Source organism: Chlorocebus sabaeus, chromosome 3 (assembly GCF_047675955.1).
Source record: "Chlorocebus sabaeus isolate Y175 chromosome 3, mChlSab1.0.hap1, whole genome shotgun sequence".
Lineage (NCBI taxonomy): Eukaryota > Metazoa > Chordata > Mammalia > Primates > Cercopithecidae > Chlorocebus > Chlorocebus sabaeus.
The window spans coordinates 59303431-59328467 of record NC_132906.1 but is presented as its reverse complement, the minus strand read 5'-3'; the positions used below and the strand labels follow the sequence as shown (position 1 = coordinate 59328467).

At 37.0% G+C, this 25037-nt stretch overlaps 1 protein-coding gene across 13 annotated transcripts in view; it reads left to right on the top strand.

Annotated features, from left to right (window-relative positions):
• Window positions 1–25037, top strand: part of MYCBP2 (MYC binding protein 2) — a 290113-nt gene that overhangs the window by 152230 nt on the left and 112846 nt on the right. For all 13 annotated transcript variants that reach the window (XM_073014412.1, XM_073014414.1, XM_073014413.1 and 10 more), the window contains 10 exons: window positions 1431–1609; window positions 4273–4415; window positions 6197–6297; window positions 6973–7191; window positions 9047–9272; window positions 10325–10443; window positions 11180–11267; window positions 14093–14142; window positions 17968–18140; window positions 20234–20378. In XM_073014412.1, coding sequence (XP_072870513.1) covers window positions 1431–1609; window positions 4273–4415; window positions 6197–6297; window positions 6973–7191; window positions 9047–9272; window positions 10325–10443; window positions 11180–11267; window positions 14093–14142; window positions 17968–18140; window positions 20234–20378 — 1443 coding nt within the window. The remainder of the gene's footprint in view (window positions 1–1430; window positions 1610–4272; window positions 4416–6196; window positions 6298–6972; window positions 7192–9046; window positions 9273–10324; window positions 10444–11179; window positions 11268–14092; window positions 14143–17967; window positions 18141–20233; window positions 20379–25037) is intronic.

The following is a 25037-nucleotide window of genomic DNA, read 5'->3' as shown; positions in this document are numbered from 1 at the left end:
TTTTTTTTTTTTTTTGAGATGGAGTCTCACTCTGTCGCCCAGGCTGGAGTGCAGTGGCATGATCTTGGCTCACTGCAACCTCCACGTCCTGGATTTAAATGATTCTCCTGCATCAGCCTCCTGAGTAGCTGGGATTACAGCCACATGCCACCATACCCAGTTAATTTTGTATTTTTAGTAGAGAGGGGCTTCACTGTGTTGACCAGGCTGGTCTCGAACTCCTGCCCTCAAGTGATCCACCCCCGTCAACCTCCCAGAGTTCTGGGATTACAGGCGTAAGCCACCATACCCAGCCTATTTTCTAACAATATTTGGCAAAATAGAGAAATTTTACCACATCAAAGTAATTATAAATGTTAAAGTAACATTGAAGTATTTCTGAATTCAACTGAAATAAATTTCATTATAGGACAAAATTTTGGATAAGATCGGTACATGAGAGATTTCATCAGGAAGAATTTAGATACTGAAAAACCAAAAAGCTTTTATTGTGAAATTTATATCATGGTTCATAAAGCATTAGTTTCTGTAGCTCACATTTTCAAAGTACAGTGCATTATATTTTGGACAGCTTTTTTCCTGTGGGTTTTTTTTCTCATGTCTGTTTGCCTATAAATTTCTATCTCTGAGTTTTTCTTAAAAATATAGCAGAGTCACCCTTATTTTTTTCTCACATCTAAAATTATTTTAAAAGTTAAACTAGTCAAGGAAAAGTATCAGCTTATGCAATTAAAATCTCGTATTGCTGGGCACAGTAGCTCACACCTGTAATCTCAGCACTTTTGAGACACCAGGGAGGGAGGATCACTTGAGCTTGGGAGTTTGAGGCCAGACTGGGCAGTATAGTCAGACCTTATCTCTACAGAAACACCTTAAAAAATTGGCTGAGTGTGATGGAATGCACCAGTGGGAGAACTGCTTGAGACCAGGAAGAGGAGGCCACATTGAGCCAGGATTGCACCACTGCACTCCCAGCTGGGTGACAGAGCAAGGTCCTGTCTCAGAAAAAAAAAAGAAAAATTGTTATGGCTAATACTCTAGCAGTAAAATTACGAGGAGGCACTAGTTACATTGGTTGTGTTCAGACCTAATTCCATCACTTACTAGCTGTGTGACTTAGAACAAATTACTTAACTTCTCTGAACCTCAGATTCCTCATCTGTAAAATAGGGATAATAATGATACTTACCTCATGAAGCCATTTTAAGGATTAATTAAATTCCATAAAGTACTTAGGACAGTTGTTTTTATGCAACAGGCATTCAGTAAATATTAGCTGTCATCATGTTTGATTCATTAAAAACCTGTATCATCTGTAAATATGATAAAAAATTTCAGTATATTTGCCTATTTTACTGCTAGAGTTCTTTTTGTATATCCTCTGTACATTGTGAATAAATGTAAACATGTTTTACATCTTTATAATGAAGGAAAATGTTAAATATGCTGTGCGCTTGAGGAACTATGGAAGCCGTACAGCCAATGGAGATGGAGGAATGACCACAGTTCAGTGCCCTGATGGTGTGACGTTCACATTCAGCACGTGCAGCTTGAGCAGTAATGGCACAAACCAAACCCGAGGACAGATCCCACAGATACTCTACTATAGGTGGGTGAATGTATAGAGATAAGGGAAATAGTTTACAGTGGTAGAACATACAGTCTATTACCAGGTAAAATTGCTAAGTGGATAATTATAATTAAATTATACAGTGTATCTTCTTAGCACATACTCATACAAATTCATATAAAGAAATCATTTAATATATAAATTCAGTGTTTGCTACAAAAGTGAATGCTTTAAAATATTTTTGCTGTTATTTCTTCAATATCATTGAAATGTTTGTGCACTGGGCATATGTGCTGTTGCTGTCACTCTATAATTTCTCGTCTGCAATTTCAAATTTAAAGAGTATTCATTTCTTTTTATAAAATACCTCAAACTAATGATCAGATAGACTGTACTCAGATAGTGGTGTTGCCTTGATCCTGTTGTCCAGTCACAGAATATTTTGATGTCTGTGAATCTTGGACCTGCCCTGTCTAACCCCTGAGGCCCTAGAATATATAATAGTGTGTTTCTTACAATGTTTTTAACAAAAACCATTCCTTATGTAAACTGTGGAAAATAAAAGAATGATAACAACCCTCGGGTTAAAAAAATCTTTTAAATACACATTTCTCACTGAGTCTGAATTTTTCTTGTAGCAGTGAAGCTGATATCTTAGGTAGTCATGAGTACCATTTGCTACATTTGTCCTCAGCCTGACTTAGCATTAAATCACTGAATTTCCGTATCACTTTCAGAGGCTTGCTGCTTCCTCTGTTTCCTTCATAAAGAGTCTAGGGATGGTGCCTAGGTAGATAGTATAAAATAATTTCCCTAGATATAGATTTTCTGCTTCCTCTTTCCATGAGAAATAGAATAGAAATAGCAGGCAGTAAATAGCTATGTAGTTCAGTGTTGCTGCTGAAATACAAAAGCTGTCTAGTCTTTTGCCCCAGTCAAGAAAAACTTTCTGTTCCATAAGCACTACAATAAATAGTACATTATTCTCTTTCTTAAACTATGGATTAAAAACTCTTTTATGCATACGAGTTACATACTTCAGAAAGCTGGAGAGCCACTAACAGCATCTGCCATCCAAACTTTGTATCTTATACAAAATACAGTGTTTTGAGTATTTTCTTGTTTTCTATAAAGCTTTAAATACCCTTAGCTTTAAATTTTTAAAAAATGAAAAATATTAAAGTCCTTTAGTTTTAAATACCATCCTGCTCTGATAGCTCCCAAGTTTACATCCCTAGCCTTCATGACCTCTGAAGCCTGGACTCCAGGTCTTTCTCTGACATCTTCATTTGGATGACACTAGTGGAGGTGGTGTTAGTTACTGTGTGCCAGGCTGTGCTTTGAGTGTGTTACCTGTGTTATCTCAGCTTGTCCTCGCAGTAACCCCAGGAAGTAGGTACTTTTCTTATCTGTGTTTCACAGATGATGGAACTGAGACACTGGGTAGTCCAGAGTCACACCTCTGGTAAATTATGCTACTGCGACCTGTAGTCAGGAAGTCAGATTTCAGGTAATACACCCTTAACCAGTATGCTGCACATTCTCTTTAAGGACGTTCACTATAGTTGGCTAGTAGACATCTGAGATTTCACGTGGCCAGAATATTCATCTCCCACAGTTACAGCCAGACACCTTGGAGTCATTCTTGACTTCTCTTTCCCTCATACTTAAACCTAGGTCATCAAGAAGTCCTGTCAGCTGTACTTTTAAAATGTCCTAAACCTGGTCTTTTCTTCTACCTCCATATTTAATAGTCTAGACCAAGCCACTGCAACCTCTACCTGCTAACTGTAATGAGCCTCTAAACTAGTCTCCCTCCTTTCACTGTTGGTCTCCTACAGTCAGTTCTCCACAGCACAGTCAGAGTGATCTGATAAAAATATAAATCATACCAAGTTCCACCCTTGCTCCAAACCCAGCTTCCCATTCCCATACCAGTATAAAATGTCATTATGTTGCCTACAAACCTTACACAGTTTGACTCCTGTTTCCCTTCCCACCCATCACCCTTCACTCTTTCTCCTTTTCTTCTAGCCATACATGTCTTCATTCTGTTCCTTGAATTCACTAGTGTGTTCCTTTTGCCCTGACAGTTTTCCCTCAGCTCTTCGCATGAGTCTTTAAAAAAAAAAAAAAAAAAAAAATTCCCGTCAGCTGAGCGCGGCGATTCACTTCTATAATCCCAGCACTTTGGGGTGGATCACGAGGTCAGGAGTTCGAAACCGTCCTGGCCAACATGGTGAAACCCCATCCCTACTAAAAACAAAAATTAGCCGGGCATGAGGTGCATGCCTATAATCCCAACTATTTGGGAGGCCGAGGGAGGAGAATCGCGTAAACCTGGGAGGCAGAGGTTGCAGTGAGCCAAGATCGTGCCACTGCACTCCAGCCTGGGCGACAGAGCAAGACTCTGTCTCAAATAGATAAATAATTTAATTAATTAATTCAGGTCTTTGTTAAATATGAGTTCCTCAGAGAACTGATCTTATTTAAAATAACACCCTTCCCTTTATGCCCTACGCTGCTTTATTTTTCTTCAAAGCCGTTATCATTCCCTATAATTATATAGTTGCATGTTTACTTTTTTAACTTTAAAAAAACTATGAATTAAATGAGGATCTCAGATCCTGGATATGATTTCTGGCATTGGATCATGTTTTACTTACCATTGTAAAATAATCTCGTGTTTGCTCATGCTACAGGAGTGAATTCGATGGAGATTTACAATCCCAACTTCTGAGTAAAGCCAATGAAGAAGATAAAAACTGTAGCAGAGCGCTGTCTGTTGTAAGCACTGTTGTTCGAGCCTCTAAGGACCTCCTGCACAGAGCTCTTGCTGTGGATGGTAAGACTTTTTCTTTCCCAATAGTCATATTTTAGATTCTTTATTCGCTAAATTTTTGCATAGGACTATTGAAGAGGAACCTTCTATTATACAGTTGTATAGAATCGTAAGTGTTTTCTTTATTTATAGATCCACACGTGCATTAATTTTGGATAAGTCACACACTCTGCATACTGTAATGCAGAATTATTTAGAATGCTCAAAAGGAGTTATCATATATTCTTATTTGCTTAGTTAATTTAGTAAAAGAAAAATTGTATTTGGTTTAAACTGGGTCTTTATTCTTCTTTTAGTAGTCAAAAAGCTTTTTCTTCCTCTCTGTTCTGTTTCCAGTAATGTATCGCTATCCACCCAAAACTCTGGGGAACCGTAACCATCTCCTCAGAGGCACTTGTCTAAATTCAGCTCTAGGAGTTTTCCCCTAGAAACTCTCTAGTTTGCATTCTCCTCTCTCTCAGTTCTTCCCCTGCCATCGTTTAGGCTGCCATGGTGCAAGTACATGTCATTTTTTAATATAGGGATAATACCCAATAATGTCACTGCTACCTTTCCCCCATTCTCCATCTAGCTGTTTAGTTATTCTTCACACTGGCACCAGAGTTATCATTATGAAAACATTGTTATGGCCGGGCATGGTGGCTCACGCCTGTAATCCCAGCACTTTGGGAGACTGAGGCGGGCGGATCATGAGGTCAGGAGTTTGAGACCAGCCTGACCAACATGGTGAAACCCCATCTCTACTAAAAATGCAAAAAATAGCCGGGCATGGTGGCAGGTGCCTGTAATCCTAGCTATTCAGGAAGCAGAGGCAGGAAAATAGCTTGAATCCGAGAGGCGGAGGCTGCAGTGAGCCGAGATCGTGCCACTGCACTCCAGCCTGGGTGACAGAGTGAGACTCCATCTCAAAAAAAAAAGAAAAAAAAAATTGTTACTGCCACCTCCTTACTGTATAACGTTAATTCCTAATCGTAGTTTAACATCAGAACAACCTGGAAAGCTTGCTGAAAATAAAGAGTGTTGGGTCTATCCCCAGGGCTTGAAGCTAGGTTAAAAAACTGTTTTTTAAATAAGTGCGCAGCCTGTTTTGATGTCACAGCAGACCTAGGAATCAGTATTTGGGAGAATAATTGGCCTATAAAATAAAGGTCTTCACAGTATAGGCTTAGCTTATCTTTCCAGCACCATGTTCATGGATAACTGAGTAAAATGTTAATCAGTAAAGTGCTTTTCTTGGAAAAACAGAAAGCCATATAGCTTAATAACAGTAAATGTTTTTGGAGTGCTGAATATGTGCAGGTGTTGTTCTCAAGTGTTTTACGTATATTACCTTGTTTAATCTTCACAACATCCAAATGAGGGGAATACTGTTGTGATCCTAAGTTACAGATTAAATAATTTGCCTAATGTCACTGATAGAGCCACGTTTGGTGCCAGCATTGTAATTTAAATAAAGGCTCCATTACCGTAGGTTCTGATTCCAGGTCTATTATTTTACAGGTACGTGTATTAAGTATTTTGGGTAAGATACTTAAACACTGTGTGCCATGGTTTTCCTTTCTAAAAATTGGGGATAATAAAAGTTTCTTATTGAGAGTATTAGTTGAGATAAGGCATGTATTCTAAAAAGCCTTCAGAATAGTATCAGGCCCTTGACAAGCACCCAATTAGTGTCAACTATAGTTTCGCTCAAAAGAACAGAATATAGATTTAGTATAGCATATATACAGTACAATGAAATTACATTCTAACTGTAGTTTTAATGCCTTTTATACCTTTTTTAGCTGACGACATTCCAGAACTGCTGAGTTCTTCCAGTCTGTTTTCCATGCTGCTCCCCCTTATTATAGCCTACATAGGACCAGTAGCTGCTGCTATTCCCAAGGTGTGTGATTTAATTCTATAACTTTGAATGTTTTTTTTAAATACCTTTTAAAAACAAAGACTTTGTGTCTTGTCTTTACAAAAACTTGCATCTTTGAGGCATCTGGGATATAGGTAACAAGCAGAGAGAGATACTAATTATTAAACTTCTCTGTTCTTCTTAGTATTATTTACTGGATTGCTGTGCTTATTTGTTGACTTTACATTTGAAGAATTTGTGAATGGGAAATAGATTTTAGAAATTTTAGAAATGTGATATGTAAGGAAAGATTATGTTAACTGAGATTTTTCAAATTTATGAAGTTGATGCCAGATGGTCTTCATTAATAACAATAGCAATGTTAAAGGACAAGAGCGTTTTAAAACAGTGACATATTCAAGAGATGGAAGAAATGATAAACTATTGATTCTTTGGCATAATTAAGTAAAACGTGATTTACTTCAGATTATGAAAAAACGAAAGTGTTTAAAAATATAGATTTAGATATTGTCATGTAACATCTAAGATAAATCTTTTTTTTAATCAATTGAACAGATTTCTCTTTGAACAAAAACTTAACTAGTAGAAAATTTAGACAGAAATTGTTATTAGAGTAATCAATAATTATTGTAATTCATAATTTTAGAACTACTTTCACATGTATCTCATTTAACCATATTTTTATATGTGTACTAGGTGGCTGTAGAAGTCTTTGGCCTTGTCCAACAATTGCTTCCGTCAGTTGCCATTTTGAATCAGAAGTATGCACCCCCTGCCTTCAACCCTAATCAGTCGACAGATAGCACCACAGGAAACCAGCCTGAACAGGGCCTCTCTGCTTGTACAACCTCCAATCACTATGCTGTCATAGAGAGTGAGCACCCGTATAAACCTGCCTGTGTGATGCACTACAAGGTAGGCACCAGTTCTTAGTGTGATTTGACCATAAAACTTGGTGTGAGGTTCTCTGATGATATCTTAAAGAATGCCTGGCCTGCATTTATGAGTGTAGCTTCTTTTATAGTATTTACATATAGAGAATCAGCAGGTGATTAGGCATTGTTGGATATACAGAATAATTTAAGATGGAATTTTTATCTCAAAGATGATAAAATTTTATTGGTTTATGAGGGTTGCTCTGAAATCTTCCTACAAGTATAGTGTGGTATATAATGCTAAAGTTCATGCTGTGATTTGTAATAGTAGTAGATATAAGCATTAACAATTTAAATTATATTTTTTGAACTAACATTATTTGTACCACAGCCTGAGCTGTGAAAATTTACAACCCCAATATAAGATTTAAAGTAGTCTATACGTAATGTTAAAAAAACTATGTATAAAATGATTATAAATTTAGTGTTATTAGAGAGTGTTCAAAATCCATGTTCTTTGTTCTTTCATTGTATCATGCAAATTAAGGAAGATTTATATTAAGGATAAATTTATATTTTGTGTGCTTGTAAAATATTCCACTTTTCATGGTAGAAGCTATTAAGCGTCTGTAGAGGTAAATAGGCTAGTACAGTGCACTTGTTTATCCATCTCCCGGATTCAGCAGTGTCAACTCTTAGACCTGTCTTATTTATTCCCTACCTGCTTCCTAACCTCCTGTATTGTTTTAAAGCACATTTATAATATTTATTGACACAATGTCTCCAAAATATAAGGACCCTTAAAAATAACCATAGTATTATCACACTGAAAAAAAACAATTTAATGTCTTCAAACATCATGTAAATTTTTAATAATTTGAGTTAGAATCCATGTAAGATCCACAGATTGTGATTAGTATGTCTCTTAAGTCCCCTTTAATCTTAAGTTCCTTTAAATCTGTAAGACTCCCTCTGTCTCTCTCTTTTTTTGTTCCCTTGAGTTCTATTTGTTGAAGAAACTGGATCCTATATGTTTGTTAGATGGGAGCCTCTTCAGCTTACCTGCTGGGTCTTTCAGGCACACCCCTTGCAGTCATTCCTAGCTTCCTTGCTTTCTGGTAGGATAAGATGTTCCAGGCTCCTTTTATATGTTTAATGCCTCAGACTTGGAACAAACCATTTTTTCAAAGTGTCCTAATTTCTGTTATACATACACACACACATTATGTTTACATATGTATATACATAAATGTGTTTATCTTTATGTATAGATTTATGTGTATGTATAGTTTTTAAAAGATAAAATACCTCATGAGTTTATACTGTTGATACTAATTCAAAATAAGGACCACAGACACACCTCAGTCTCCTTTCTCCTACATCTGAAATTCCTATTAGTGACACTGGGAATATCAGAATTCAAAAATCATTTAAATTATTTCATTTGGGGTGTGTGTTTGTGTGTGTGGGTGTGTGTTGTCTTTGAAGTATATCCCATCTAAATGTATGGTCACATTACTGTGTTTAAATCTAGTTGGAATGCTCCCTCTTTGTGTGATTATGCGTTCATTGGATATACACTTATAGAGTCGTTTAATTTTAGAGTTTAGGAATTGCTTTTTAAATTTGGATTTTGTTTTAGAATTCTTTAAATACTTACATAGTTTGAAGTGAAATTTATGAAACAAATCTAGCTTTTATCTCTGTCCTCCTCACTCTGTTCTTCCTTCTCTGTCATAGGTAACATTTTATTCTATTTTTAATTTTGTAGTTTATCCTGTTGTGTCATTTAATAAAAGCATAGACACATATACACATACAGATGCAGATGTGTGGATGTGTGTGTTTGTATGTCTATATATCTGTATTCATGTTGCCTTGCCTATTGGCCTCAGGTGACATTCCCAGAATGTGTGAGGTGGATGACAATCGAATTTGACCCTCAGTGTGGTACTGCACAGTCAGAAGATGTCCTTCGTTTGTTGATTCCTGTCAGAACTTTTCAGAATTCAGGATATGGACCAAAATTGACATCTGTTCATGAAAATCTTAATTCATGGATAGAATTAAAGAAATTTTCAGGATCCTCTGGGTGGCCTACTATGGTTTTGGTGTTGCCAGGTAAGTTTTTCTTTCATTCTGTTTTATGTGGTAAAATAAGTGCATTTATGTATATTGAGTAGGGGTGTATCATTGAAAATGTTTATCTAATTTTTAGAGAAATTTATTAAAGACCTACCATGTATCTGGATTGCATTTGAGGAATAAATAAGATACCCTGGGCAAGGGGCACAGCCTGATCCAAGTTTCGGAGAAGACAATGTTTTAAGGATTTTGTGAAAAAAAGATTAGCTTGATCAAAGCAGAGTGTTAACGTTGAGGAGCAACTAGCTAGCTGTGTAGTTGGGGCCAAATTATAGAAAACAATGGATTAAATATTTTCCCAGAAAGTGCTAAATTTTCAGAACTTAATGAAGGACTGAAGTCCTTCCTTGTAAGAGAATTTGTGAACCACTTTCTTGTGTGAAAAGTTGTGTGAAAGCTGTTTCAGTTGGCTTGAGGGTATGTGTGAACGGGAGAGTCGGAGCACACAAGCACAGTTGTTATTGCTGGTACTGTGCTTTTCTTTAAAAGAAAGTTATTTAAGTAAATTTTTAAAACTATGCTTTAACTCTTACGGTTTATTGCATTCTTAACTGGTTAACTAGGACTACTCTTGTTATCCTTCAAACTAATAGTCAATTTCAATTCAGAAACTTCTTTCCACTCTGACCACCTATTTATTTGTTTGTTTGGGAAAAGATCAGAAAAAGACACATGCCGGGGTAGAGGATTGCCCACTTTGAAAAACAAAAAGGCTAACGTCAGTATTTGACAAATAATTGAAAAATGATTGCCCATGTAACTTAAGTACTTTATTAAGCAGGGGAGTTTGATTATGAAAAAAAGTAACAATTTATTTGCGATAGACCTGTTGTTTCTAGTGTTATTTTTGGTACAATTTCCTCAAGTAGATACCGGAACACTCCCCGCCACAAGTCTATTTAAGTTATGTAGTATATGATTTGTGTTTCTGCCTATCTTGTGATAAAAGAGAAAGTCCATTGGATAAAAGAGGGAAATTTTAATAAAATTGTTTCAGAGTTTGAACTCAATTCTGGCATTTTTATTAGGAAACGAGGCCCTTTTTTCATTGGAGACCGCATCAGATTATGTGAAAGATGACAAAGCTTCTTTCTATGGTTTTAAGTGTTTTGCAATTGGATATGAATTTAGCCCTGGACCTGATGAGGTAAGAATGAATTGTCTTTTCATTCTTTTAAGGAAGATTGTGTTTCTAAGGGCTAGTGAGTTGTGCTTCTAACTGACTTAAATTGTACTGTTGCCTCTATTCAAAAAGTCGGGGCCAGGTACAGTGCCTCACACCTGTAATTGCAGCACTTTGGGAGGTGAGAGAAACCCTTGAGGCCAGTTTGAGACCAGCCTAGGCAATATATCAAAATCCTTTCTCTACAAAAAAATGAAAAGAAATTAGTTTTGACCTAGGAGTGTATAATTCTAAATATTTTGTAGTTTAATTATGTACAGTGGTCTGTTTTGCTACTTTTAATACATGAAGAGGATGGAGTTTGTGCAACATGACCCAGCCTTTGAAGTGTAGTTATACCTGCCCTGAACCTGTTCAGTTGGCTATACCTTTCTGAGTAAACGGTTGAACCTGTTTTCACAAAGGGACTGTCATCTTGTCTAAATGTTTTAAATCATACAATAAAATAAAACTGAGGACAAAGTGGACCAAAGTAATGAGTGAACAGTTATTTGGACAATGAACCTTTAAACCTGAACCTTACATCCAGCCTGAGATAAAACATTGAGTACTGAATCTCATCTCCTCTCAATTTAATCATTAGCTTCACGTGCTTCCTTCTGATTTCAAAAGTAATGCTTGAATTCAAATCACATTTTGCTGATAATCCATATTATCATTCAAACATTTTTAAAGCAGCAAATTTTATGCAATTCCATAGGGAGTCATCCAGCTGGAAAAAGAATTAGCCAATCTTGGTGGGGTTTGTGCGGCAGCTCTGATGAAGAAGGACCTAGCACTGCCTATTGGTAAGTGTGGCCAATGCTGGATGTTGTGATAGGGTTTTGTTTTGTTTTGTTTGTATTTTAAGAGTAGAATGTATGTATTATAAAAGGTCTGAAAATAGATTTGCAAAATATTCATGAGCAATAACTGCTTCATGTACTGGTAATTTGAGTTTGTCTAAGAGACTGAAGGGTATCCTCTGGCCTTTTAAAATTTACACACGTACATGGACACCCTTTTTATGCATATACATGCTTTGAGCCAGGGGGTATAGTGTGTATGTTCAGCCAAGCACTGAATATATAGTATTAAACCAAAAATTCTAGATATTTCTTAAATATTCTAGTGGAAATATCAAGTAGATAACTGAATATTCATTGTCTAGATCAGAGGACAGGTCGATAGAAATGTAATTGAATATGCTCGTTATTTAAAGATATGGGACTGTATGAAAGATATGCTAGAGAATGTAGATAAGAAAGAGAAGATAGTTTAGGATTAAAGCTGTGACTTACCAAAATTTCAAAGATGTACAGAACAGGAAGAGGAGGCTGCAAATGAGACTGCGAAGGAACAGTCAGTGAAGGAGGAGAAAAACCAGGAGAAGGGATGTTCCTGGGATTTTGGCATGCTCTGAGAAGTGAATTAAAATCTATCATTGGACTTGAAGACTTGTTGGTTGCTTGTATATGCAATAAGAAATATGTTAGTAAAATGAGAGAACTATAAGTCATTTCAGAGTAGAGAGGGAGAATGGAAAGTAAGGAAGGGCAGTCCATTTGAATTTAGATATCTCTTTAGAAGAATTTTTCACTGGAGCAGAACAGAGATGAGGCAGTGGCAGAAATGGTACTTTTTTATATGAAGCAAATTTGTATGATCCACGATTAATCTATAATCAAGGGAGTAAAGTTGAAAATAAAAATGCTTACTGATTCTATAATGTTTATACATGGTTTAAAGTTTTATTTTCTTACCCCCCCAAAATCCATCTTTACTCCTTCCTTTAAGACTACCCTTCCCACTATTATTTTTTCCTCCCTTTTCTTCCTCTGACTTTCCTTCTTTATTACGTTTTCTCTTCCTGGTCCCTTTTATTCTTCTTCATTCCTTTTCTCCCAGTTAATATTGGTATGTATGTGCAGAAATGAGACCTTGTATTATATCCACATGAGGAAAATTGCTAGCAACCTATTTTTGTCAATAGCTGTTAAAGTTTACATTATATATACTTTTTGACTTAAAAAATTTTTATACATATTTGCACAAATACTCAAAAAGTATGTGTTGAAGGATGGATTAATATAGCAGTGCTTGTGATTATAAAACCTAGAAACAACCAAAATGTCTTTCAGTTGGGAACCAGTTAAATAAATAATGGCATACCCATTCAGTGGCAGTCTACGCAGCTCTTTGAAAAAGTAGACCTGGGCCGGGCGCGGTGGCTCAAGCCTGTAATCCCAGCACTTTGGGAGGCCGAGATGGGCGGATCACGAGGTCAGGAGATCGAGTCCATCCTGGCTAACACGGTGAAACCCCGTCTCTACTAAAAAATACAAAAAAATAGCCGGGCGAGGTGGCAGGCGCCTGTAGTCCCAGCTACTCGGGAGGCTGAGGCAGGAGAATGGCGTAAACCCGGGAGGCGGAGCTTGCAGTGAGCTGAGATCCGGCCACTGCACTCCAGCCCGGGCGACAGAGCGAGACTCCGTCTCAAAAAAAAAAAAAAAGAAAAGAAAAAGTAGACCTATATGGCCTAACAAGGAAAGCTGTCCAAATTGTATTAAGTGAGAAAAGCAAGTTGCAGAAGAGGGTCCCATTTTTGCATACATTATTCTGTATATTACAAAAGAGTATGTTGTGGCTCATACCTGTAATCCAAGCACTTTGGGAGCCTGAGGCGGGTGGATCACGAGGTCAGGAGATTGAGACCATCCTGGCTAACACGGTGAAACCCCGTCTCTACTAAAAATACAAAAATTAGCTGGGCATGGTGGCACACGCCTGTAGTCCCAGCTACTCAGGAGGCTGAAGCAAGAGAATCACTTGAACCTGGGAGGTGAAGGTTGCCGTGAGCCGAGATTGCACCACTGCACTCCAGCCTGGGCGACAGAGTGAGATTCCATCTCAAAAGAAAAAAAAAAGAGTATGTTTATGTGTGGTTGAAACACATATACATTTTTGGTTTGTTTGCACACCAAGTGTCTAGAACAACACATAAGCTGTTGACAGTGGATAGTTTTAAGGGGGCATGGCACTGGTTAGAGATTTCAAATTTTTTGTTCTACACTTCTATACAATTTGAGTATTTCACATTGAACAAGTGTTACTTTATTAGTAACATTTAATAATTAAACTGTCAAAGAAAGATCAACAAATATGTTCTATATTAATTAATAAAGGAGAAAATGGCTAGGGGATGCAGTCACTGCCTTTTATTTTTCTGTGAATCCCTGTCCTTTACTAAAGTTATAGCTCTTCTGTAAGGCAACCAAAATATAAAGGCTCAGATTTGAAATAATTTGCCCCCTCTTTTTTTAGACAAAACGAGCACACTAAGTTCAGAAAGTATACATTTATATTCATAAATGCAGGATATATCTTTGGCAAATCACCCATGGGTGCTTCTTGAGTATTGCCTTGAGGATTGTAGTATATTCCCACTGGAAATATCTTATATGTTAAAATGTGTGCTGCTGGGATTTTTTCCAGAATCACAAATCTTTTCAATCTGGAATAACAGAATTATTTAAAAAAAAAAAAAAAAAAGTGTAATGAATGCAAAGAACTATAAAATTAAACCAAACTAAGTATTGACATGTTTTAGTAAAACGTTTTATTCGCACAACAGGTAATGAATTAGAGGAAGACCTTGAAATTCTTGAAGAGGCTGCATTGCAGGTATTGTCCCAAATGTTTTAAGGATAAACTTTGTACATTAATTTAAAAAGTATTATCACTCAGATCAGCCTATTTATCTTGACCATTGGGTCCATTCATTAAGTACTTCACTCTATTCATTGGTATTATAGATATAAATAACTTATAATTGCTCCCTTTGGTGGGAGAAACCCATGTGAGCCCTATGTATTTGGTGGGTAATTGACTCTGGAGTTAGACAAAAATCCTTTGGGAGAAAAAACAAATCAAGTGCCAAGGGTGCAAAGGATGGCTTACAGAGCTGTGGCCATTTAAACTGCATCTTGAAAGAATTTTTTTTTCTTTTTTTTCTTTTCTTTTTTTTTTTTGCCAGCTAGAGAAAGGGGAAAGACATTTCACAAAGGATGTATAGTTGTGTTATAGGAAGCAGCAAAAGGTGAGGTCAGTACAGTTGGTGAGCTCAGTCTGTGACAAACCAGTATATCATATTAAGTGGTTAGGGCTAATTGCCTGTGGACAATTGGGAGCCATCATTTGTTGTTTTTATTACCGTTTGCTTTACCTTTTTTGCTCGTTTAGGCATTAACTAGCACATTTGACTCTGAATGGAAATACATGAGTGCTGTATTTCAGTGCAGTACCCTTTTGGATCTGTTACATCAACCTAATATTTCTTAAAATTGCTTAGAGATGACTATATTGTATTCTTACTTCATTAGTCTGACTTTAGCTGGCTAGTAATCTGTAATAGGATGGAAATATCAGAATCTGTAGGCATCATTTGTCAAATTGTAATACCTACTTAGGCCAAACCAGAGATTCTGATGTACTGCTAAGTGAGCACCGTTGGTTACCACACACTGAGAACATCAGTGATGGGGAAAATTTTGCATCTAGCAATGGTGTGAAGATAGAAGAAAAGTTGAGAGTCTCTCAGCTGGATCAGTGGTGCTCAGACCCTAGGATTTGACAGATTTGTAAAATTTTCCAAAAATATTTTTCCTGAGAACTTATTAGGTAAAAACACTTTTTAAAAATGTACTACTTATTATCAGCAATGTCTTATAAAATAAAAGACATTTTAATAGCCCCAGATGGAAAGGTCTTAGAATGGAAGACTCTGTTATATCCTTAGTTTTTCTAATTCAGCCATGGATCAGAGAACTTTGAGCCCACATTTGGAAAACACCAATTTAGATCATACTTATTTTCTGTACTAGGTATATGTAGTTAGTAGTAGTGATTTAAATAATATCTGTAGAGCACTTCATAGGTTTCAGCATCTTTAATATTATCTCTCTGTTTTTGTAATTACACTTTGAAATCAATGTTAGGTCTTGCATCTTACAATTATAATAACTGAAGTTCAAAGAAGTTTTGTGACTTCTTGAAGACTCAGATGGGAAACAAAGACTGGTACCCAGTCCTTGTAATTGCTAAGGCTAGTGCTTTATATTTTATTTATTTCCTGAGATGAATTAATCAAAGTGGTAATAATGAAAATGTTTATTTCATCTTTATCAAGCACTATTTTAAACATTTTGTGCATTTTTAACTCCCCACAGCAACCCAATGAATTAAAAAGTTTTATCTCCATTTACAAATGCATAGAGCATTTAGGCAGTTCACCCACGATCACACAGCTAGTGAGCAACTGCATTGGGATTTGTTCGCTGGCAGTTTGGTGACAAAAGAAACCTCGTCTCATTAGCTGGGCATGGTGGCACATGCCTATAATCCCAGCTACTCAGGAGGCTGAAGCAGGAGAATTGCTTGAACCCGAGAGTTGGAGGTTGCAGTGAGCCGAGATCACACCATTGCACTCCAGCCCAGGCAACAAGAGTGAAATGCCATCTCAAAACAAAACAAAACAAACAAACAAACAAAAAGTTCATGATTTTGAGCACTGTCTTCTGATCATAGGGAGCTGTAGTGTGTCAGTAATGTTAAGAAACTTCTGAGTTTTAAAAAGCCACTGGCATCTTATGTGTATTCTTTTTTTAAAGTTAAATCTTTGTACCTTAAGATTCAAAAATAAAAATTAATTCAACAGATATATAATAAACAATATGTGTCAGGCAACATTCTAGTTAAAGGAGAACTGTCAAAGAGTTTCTGTTAGTCCATTTTCACACTGCTATAAAGAACTTCCTGAGGCTGGGTAATTTATAAAGAAAAGAGATTTAATTGAGTCACAGTTCCCTACATGGCTGAGGAGGCCTCAGGAAACTTACAATCATGACAGAAGGCAAAAGGGAAGCAAGGCATGTCTTACATGGCAGCAAGAGAGAGAGAAGGGGAAAAGCCTCCGGACTTATCAAACAACCAGATCTTGTAAGGACAACAGCAAGGGGGAAATCTGCCCCCATGATTCAATCACTTCCCACCAGGTCACTCCCCCAACATGTGGAGATTATAATTCAAGTTGAGATTTGGGTGGGGACACAGAACCAAACCATATCAGAGTTCATATATTGTTTATAATTTCAGGGATTATTATGGTATATAAAGTGTCATCTAGGCCAGATATGGAGAGATCTTCAATGTGTTACTGTTCAAGAAAAAAAAAAATGATGTCCCAAATTACCTATCTTTTTGGCATGTAAGGTAGTTTTTGTGATAATCTAACATGTATTAAACACTTACTGTTTGTTAGGCAATGTATTGTATTATTTTATATGCATTATTTAGTTTAAATTTTGTAATAACTGTGTAAAAGAGAGATTATTTGACCACCAGTTTATATATTTTACAGATTCAGGGATGGTAACTTAGCTTAAGAGCACATAGCAAATAATTTGTCCAAAGCCAGGATTTGAACTTAAGTCTATTTGATTCCAAAGATGATTATTTTTGAAACTGCATAATTTCAAATGTGATAGTACTAGAAATGTAATTATTTTCTATGAAAAAAATTTTTTTGCAATTTATTTTATAGTCAGTAAAAAGTTTTTAGAGTTTCAGCATTTAAAACAAGCCTTTCCAAAAACATACGACTTGCTTGTCAGATAGGTGAAACCTAAAATTTGTTTTATCTGCCTCTTCTTCTTAACTTAAGGCTTAGACAGGCTAATGAGGTTTGCGTGCTGCCACAATCAGGTTTCCACTCACTTTTACCCAAGTCAAGACCTTGGTGCCCACCCACCCAAGAGAACAGCCACACCTTACTCATGATAGCTGCCTATAAGGGGAACTTAAAAAGAGGGAAGCCAGGTGCAGTGTCTCAGGGTTGTAATCCCAGCACTTTGATAGGCCAAGGTGGGAGGACTGCTTGAGGCCAGGAGTTCAAGACCAGCCTGGACAACATAGCAAGACCCCATCTCTACAAAAAGTTTTTTAAAAAATTAGCCAGCCATGGTGGCATACGCCTGTGGTCCCAGCTACTTGGGAGGTTGAGGCAGAAGGATCGCTTAAGCCCAGGAGATCGAGGCTGCAGTGGGCTATGATGGCACCACTGTACTCCAGCCTGGGTGACAGAGTAAGGCCTTGTCTCAAAAAGAAAAAAGAGGGAGACATCCACAGCTGCTGACAGAAGGGAGCTCTGGCCCTGAAAAATGAGGACGTAACACAGAGGACTGGCGTGGGAAGAGATACACCATTTTATCCAGCATGCAGATCTCTGACAAGGCATTTATTTTTGAGGGAGGAAAGAAACGGGAAATAATTGTCTCATAATTTTTCTCCTAGGAATTTCCTATTCTGTGGGTTAAAAGAAGGAACAGTGGGGTATGTGGAGAAAATGACTTCTCCGTAAAGGCCTGTCTAAAAGTATCTGCATGTTGAAAAATTACATGTAATTAAAGTTTTATTTTAAAAAATATATAAATATTCTTTTTTACTTAACAGGTGTGCAAAACCCATTCTGGAATTCTTGGAAAGGGTCTAGCTCTTTCCCATTCACCAACTATATTAGAAGCACTTGAGGGAAATTTACCACTCCAAATCCAAAGCAATGAACAGTCTTTTCTGGATGATTTTATTGCCTGTGTCCCAGGATCAAGTGGTGGAAGGCTTGCAAGGTAAATGTACTTTAAGTTACGTACTTTATTTTAGGGCTTTCATCTTTCATCATTTCTGAAAGAGGGGAGTCATTAGAATATTAAAGTGCTACCTTAAAAAAGTCTGGTTTGCCAGGCACGGTGGCTCACGCCTGTAATCCCAGCACTTTGGGAGGCCGAGGCGGGCAGATCACAAGGTCAGGAGATCAAGACCATCCTGGCTAACATGGTGAAACCCTGACTCTATTAAAAATACAAAAAAAAAAAACAAAAAAAAAAACATTAGCCGGGCGTGGTGGTGGACGCCTGTAGTCCCAGCTACTCAGGAGGCTGAGGCAGGAGAATGGCATGAACCCAAGAGGCGGAGCTTGCAGTGAGCCGAGATCGCGCCACAGAACTCCAGCGTGGGTGACAAAGTGAGACTCCGTCTCAAAAAAAAAAAAAAAAGTAAAAAGGTCTGGTTTATGTATGTTTAACTTGCTGAAATATAAAATGACAGTTAATATTTTTGTTTGGTAGTTTTTTTGTTTGTTTGTTTTTTTGCTTTTGAGAGAGAGGGTCTCACTCTGTTGCCCAGGCTGGAATGCAGTGGCATGATCTCAGCTCACTGCAACCTCCACTTCCTGGACTCAAGTGATTCTTGTGCCTCAGCCTCCCAAGTAGCTGGGATTACAGATATGCCACCACACCTGGCTATTTTTCTTTTTTGTATTTTCTGTAGAAACAGAGTTTCACCATGTTGCCCAGGCTGGAATAGTTATGATAGTATATGGTAAGACTGGGTGTGATGGCTCATGCCTGTAATCCCAATACTTTAGTAGGCTGAGGCAAGTGGATTGCTAGAGCAAAGGAGTTGGAGACCAGTCTGGCCAATATGGCGAAACCCTGTCTCTACAAAAAATACAAAAATTAGCCAGGCATGGTGGCACACTCCTGTAGTCCCAGCTACTTGGAGACTAAGGTAGAAGGATTTCTCAAACCCTGGAGGCAGAGGTTGCTGTGATTATGCCAGTGCAATCCATGGTGAAACCCTGGCTCTGCAAAAAATAAAAACATTAAGCATGGTGGCACACATCTGTAGTCCCAGCTACTTGGAGGCTGAGGTGGGAGGGTGGCTCAAAGCCTGGAGGCAGAGGTTGCTGTGATTGTGCCACTGCAATCCAACTTGGGCAACAGAGCAAGACCCTGTCTCAAAAAAAAAAATGAATTAATTAAATTAAATGTATTATAGTTGTTAATTGATTATTTTTGTTGCTTTTTGTTTGTAGGATGAAAAGGAACAAAAATATTTTGGCATCCCTGATTTTACTAGTAAAAAAATAAAAATAAAAATCATAACCTTTTTCTGGTTTTAATTTTAAAATTGCAGAGATTACTCTTTAGTTTTTAAAAATCACAAAATAGTGATTGGAGAGGAATATCCAATCACTTAAGTCAGGCTCACTACTATACTGTGCAGATATTTTTATGTAATGCGTGGTAGAATTACTTATTACTCAGCTCACAGGACAACTTGAACGTGTAGATTACAGAATGAATTCAGGAATGGACATCACAAATTACAGAACATTGATGCATTTTAGGTGGAAAGCAAGGTAATGAGGAAGATAGTTGAGAAACTGTGATAAAACTGTGATAAAAAGTTGGGCAGTACACCTTGAACCTGGCTGCTGTCAGGCAAGCAGAGGGCCATTTCTACCCCTGCTTTTACAGAGACATTGCTTTTTCCAGGCTTCCCGGATGGCAGAGTAAGGCGGAGCTCCTTCAGAGAGAGTGAGCCTGCTCAGGACTTCAAATTATACACAACCTACATCGTGTTCTTGGTGATTTTAAATTAGCCATAGTTAAAATTTCAAGTTTCCTGGTTTTAAAAAGTATTTTATACTGTATTTAAATATCAGAAATCTCCTGTGCTTTGGCATATTTTTTAAATGAATTTGTCCTTGACAGTTTCCGAGGGAGACACTCAAGGTTATCACTGAGTTGGAAATGAAGATAATGTTTTAGCATTTTGTTTGATACAAGTTTTGTTCATTTGGCTTAATTTTATATTAATCGTTGAAGATGCTGATCGGTGTTTGGGGTTTTGTTTATTTGTTTTTCATTGCTATTAGGTGGCTTCAGCCAGATTCATATGCTGATCCTCAGAAAACATCTTTGATCCTGAATAAGGATGATATTCGTTGTGGTTGGCCTACCACCATAACTGTTCAAACAAAAGACCAGTATGGGGATGTGGTACATGTTCCCAATATGAAGGTAATTATAACTGGATTAAATTAGCAGACATCCATATACTGGCTATGGTGACTGGTAACATTTTAGAAATGCCAAGTGCTGAGAGTCCATTTGTTTTACAAACCTCTTTATATAATGGGTGGTGCTGAAAGTTTGTTTAAATGACTTGCTTATATTAAGTAGTCCCCAAGTTTCCAAGTTACATGTATTTTTTTGTGAGTTTGTTGTTTACATTTTGCTACCTGTTACGGTGACTCAAAGGAGGGATAAGAAAGTATCCCTCTAAAGAGTGCCAGGCACATAGAGGGAAGGCCCTCAATACGTATTGATTGAATAAATCCATGAAATAATACATTTTTAAATTTTGTATATAGCTTTGAAAGACTCAAGTACATTCTGTGTTTGGTATAATTGAAACCACGTTTAAAAAATAACACTTATTAAATAATTTAGAAAGATATGAGTTTAGATTGTAAAAGAATGAGGAATTGAAATAGTTGTATAACATATTGATGAATATATAGAGAGTTTTTAGGATACCTCTTACCTGAAATAGTAATTAATAATGATGTTTCAGAGCATGTTATACATAATTATTTGTGATTTAATCTGTTAATATGAATATCTCATTTAAAACTTTTATTTCTGAAAAATTTATATTGAATAAAATTTTATATAGGCAGTCCCCAGCCCTCTCCTCCTTCAAAGTTGTCTTATAGAGTGATTGGTTATTTGAAGCTCAGAGTTGATTAAGCCACAAAATCCTCTTTGCTCATAGGACAGCTAATTTTGCCTCAATATTATTTTCAGTAGAACTATTTCAACTACTTCATGCATTTATTCATTTATAGCCTGAAGAAGTACAATGCCAATGTAGCATCTTACCTGACTAAGTAAAAAATAAGAGCACATTGTTTAAATGACTTAAGACTAGTAAATAAAACTGTATGGAAAAGCTTTCAACCCTGATGCTAAATCAAAATCAGTCTTTTAGCAGTGTCTTTCAAATATTTGGCCATGATCCATAGTTGGAATTTTTATTATAACCCAAAGATATAAAATAAATATATGATGGAGTAGTGTCTATGTAATAGCATATATTAAGTACATATAATTTACTTTATATATACATACACACATACGTACATAATATGCTATACTCTGATATTTTCTCTATCTAATTTTTTAAGGCAAGTCATACCCTTCACAAAGTGAGTTCATGCCTACTTGGAATTATTCTATAAAATGCAAAAAGCATCACAAATTATAAGAAAAAAATGAATTAAAAATAAAGTTATCCTGATAGTGATATGAAAAAAATGACTACTCAAGGACGGAATTTTGATCACAGTACAATACACATTAAGATATTGAAGGACTTGTATATTGTGTATTCACTGATGAGTTTCTTAATGTAGTGAGTTGTTAAATCCAATCTTTGAACCCTCAAGATTAAGTTTTTTATTCATGTGACAACATTCTAATACCATGTTCATACTGTTATGCTTCTGGTATTTCTTTAGTTGTATTTTCTTTCTTGTGTTTTCTCCTTTGCACCTTTTATTATCTCTTTTGATATCTGGATTGTTTATATCTTGCATTTGAAAGTCAGACTTTATCTTTTTTTCTTTTCATCTTAGAGTTCTTTTTTTAACCATATGATGGATCCACTTTTTTTTTTTCCTCTCTTCCCCTTCCCTCTCCTCTTTCACTTTCCCCTCCTTCTGCTTTTTCCCTCTTCTTCCTCTTCTTTCTCCTCCATATATTTGCTTCTCCTGCTTTGTATCTTTCCTTGCCTTAAACCTCTTACTCAGTGTGCTCTAAATTCCTTTCAGATTTATCCAATTTAGAAACTTTATAGAAAATCACTCTAAATACTATCTAGAAGAAGTGATTTGCTCCTACTGATGTTTAATTTATTAAGATCATATTATATTAGCTGGAAACAAAATTAACCTATTTTACTTTCAGCCTATTAGTATATGAAGTCTCAGGAGTACTTTAGACTGTTCAGAAATTATTAATATCTTTATGCAGTAATAGCTAATTATTTGAAACATAAAAATTGATTTGCAGCTAATATTTCAATGAGTTCCAAAATGCTTTAGAAAGCAGCAAGTGTTATTGTTACAGTTTTTTACTTATAAAATGACTTGTTTCCTACATGTGATAAAATGAGTTAGAACTAAACACACATATTGTACCAGTGTCAATTTCCTGGTTTTGGTTCAGTATCATCAGTGTTTGACAGTGTTGGATAAAATGTAGCCATTGGGGGAACCTGAGTGAAGGGTACATAGGACATTTAATCTATTTTGAAACTTCTTGTGAATTAAAAAAAAAAAAAAAAGTTTATTTTAAGGAAATCTTACTTATTGACAAGAGAAAGTCACATAGGAAATAAAAGAGTAACTTTTTTAAAGTAGCACAGTTTGTAAAAGAAAGCAGAATGGTTATTCTATAATGTCTCAGTTTTCTTAGAGTATAAGAGTATAAAATTATTCAATGATTTACTTCAAGGTTCATGGTACATACAGACATAGACTCTAGTGATAATTTGTTAAATACTTAGGGTAAATATAGTTGCTTACAGAAAGGTTAAATTGAAATAGTATGTATAAAAATAGTGTCTGTTATTTAAAATCAAATATGTTTGAGACAGGAGAGTTCCCTTGACCCCTTTGTGAAACTTGATGTGGGTGTGGTGTGGCTCATTTACTTGGCTTCTGCACTCAAACCCCTTGCAGGATGGGGAGCACCCAGGCAAGCCCCTTTGGGCTTGTGTCTAGGGGTGTGTCACAATTTTTTTTTTTTTTTTAAATTTATTTATTATTATTAAACTTCAAGTTGTAGGGTACATGTGCACAACGTGCAGGTTTGCTACATATGTATACTTGTGCCATGTTGGTGTGCTGCACCCATCAACTCGTCATTTACATCAGGTATAACTCCCAATGCAATCCCTCCCCCCTCCCCCCTCCCCATAATAGGCCCCGGTGTGTGATGTTCCCCTTCCCGAGTCCAAGTGATCTCATTGTTCAGTTCCCGCCTATGAGTGAGAACATGCGGTGTTTGGTTTTCTGTTCTTGTGATAGTTTGCTGAGAATGATGGTTTCCAGCTGCATCCATGTCCCTACAAAGGACACAAACTCATCCTTTTTTATGGCTGCATAGTATTCCATGGTGTATATGTGCCACATTTTCTTAATCCAATCTGTCACTGATGGACATTTGGGTTGATTCCAAGTCTTTGCTATTGTGAATAGTGCTGCAATAAACATACGTGTGCATGTGTCTTTATAGCAGCATAATTTATAATCCTTTGGGTATATACCCAGTAATGGGATGGCTGGGTCATATGGTACATCTAGTTCTAGATCCTTGAGGAATCGCCATACTGTTTTCCATAATGGTTGAACTAGTTTACACTCCCACCAACAGTGTAAAAGTGTTCCTATTTCTCCACATCCTCTCCAGCACCTGTTGTTTCCTGACTTTTGAATGATCGCCATTCTAACTGGTGTGATATGGTATCTCATTGTGGGATGTGTCACAATTAATGCTATTTTAGCTGTGTTGTCTGTGGATGACTAAGTGTTAAACAGCTCAGTGAAGAATCAGCATGACACCCTTTTTGGATTCCCGCACCCAGTGTGTCCTGATTTCTTGTCCAGCATTCAGGAAGAATCAGGTCATACGAACAGGTGATGAATGCGTGAATGCGGCGTTTTTGTTTTTTGTTTTTTGTTTTTTGTTTTTTTTTTTTGAGACGGAGTCCCGCTTTGTCGCCCAGGCTGGAGTTCTGTGGCGCAATCTCAGCTCACTGCAAGCTCCGCCTCCCAGGTTCACGCCATTCTCCCGCCTCAGCCTCCGGAGTAGCTGTTTTTTGTATTTTTAGTAGAAACGGGATTTCACTGTGTTAGCCAGGATGGTCTCGATCTCCTGACCTCGTGATCCACCCACCTCGGCCTCCCAAAGTGCTGGGATTACAGGCGTGAGCCACCGCGCCCGGCCACTGTGGATTTTGTCACACAGTGGAAGTGGCCCTCAGCGGAAGGAGAGCTGGAAAGGGCTTGATGTGAGACGGTGATATTTCCCTGAAGCCCAGCAGTCTCTAGCCAGGCTCCTCTCCGAAGTGGTGCAGTGTGAGATTAAGCTGCGCGTCTGTCAGTTGCTGCTTCTCCACTTGATGTTTACCACTTGTCTCTCTGCTAGCTGAAGTCTGGAATTTATAAGAGCATAGGGTAGCGGGGCAGAGCTGGCCAAAAAGGCAACATTTAGGCGGAATACAGGGATAAACTGGTCTCAGTTAGGGCCATGGTTTCCAGGCTTGAGGGTGGGGCCTTTGCCAGGGAACCACCTTCTCCTTTCCGGTATATCTCTGACTCCTGTCTGTATCATCTTCATATTTTTTAATTATATTTAAAGTTTAAAGCTTTTCATGCTGGCACATGTGTTTGAGTTGAAATTTTAACCATATACCTGTAAACTGCTGTTTTTTAAATATAAGAATGGGTTTTTAATATTTCCAGGGGATTGTATCAGTCCAAATACTGATCTCTTGTAACCTCACCTGAAGATAGTGGTCACTTAATGGAACCTATTTGTCACCTGTGCCTAACGTTATGTAAATGGTGAAAGTCTCAAACTACTGATTCCATAGAATGGCATTATTAAGAA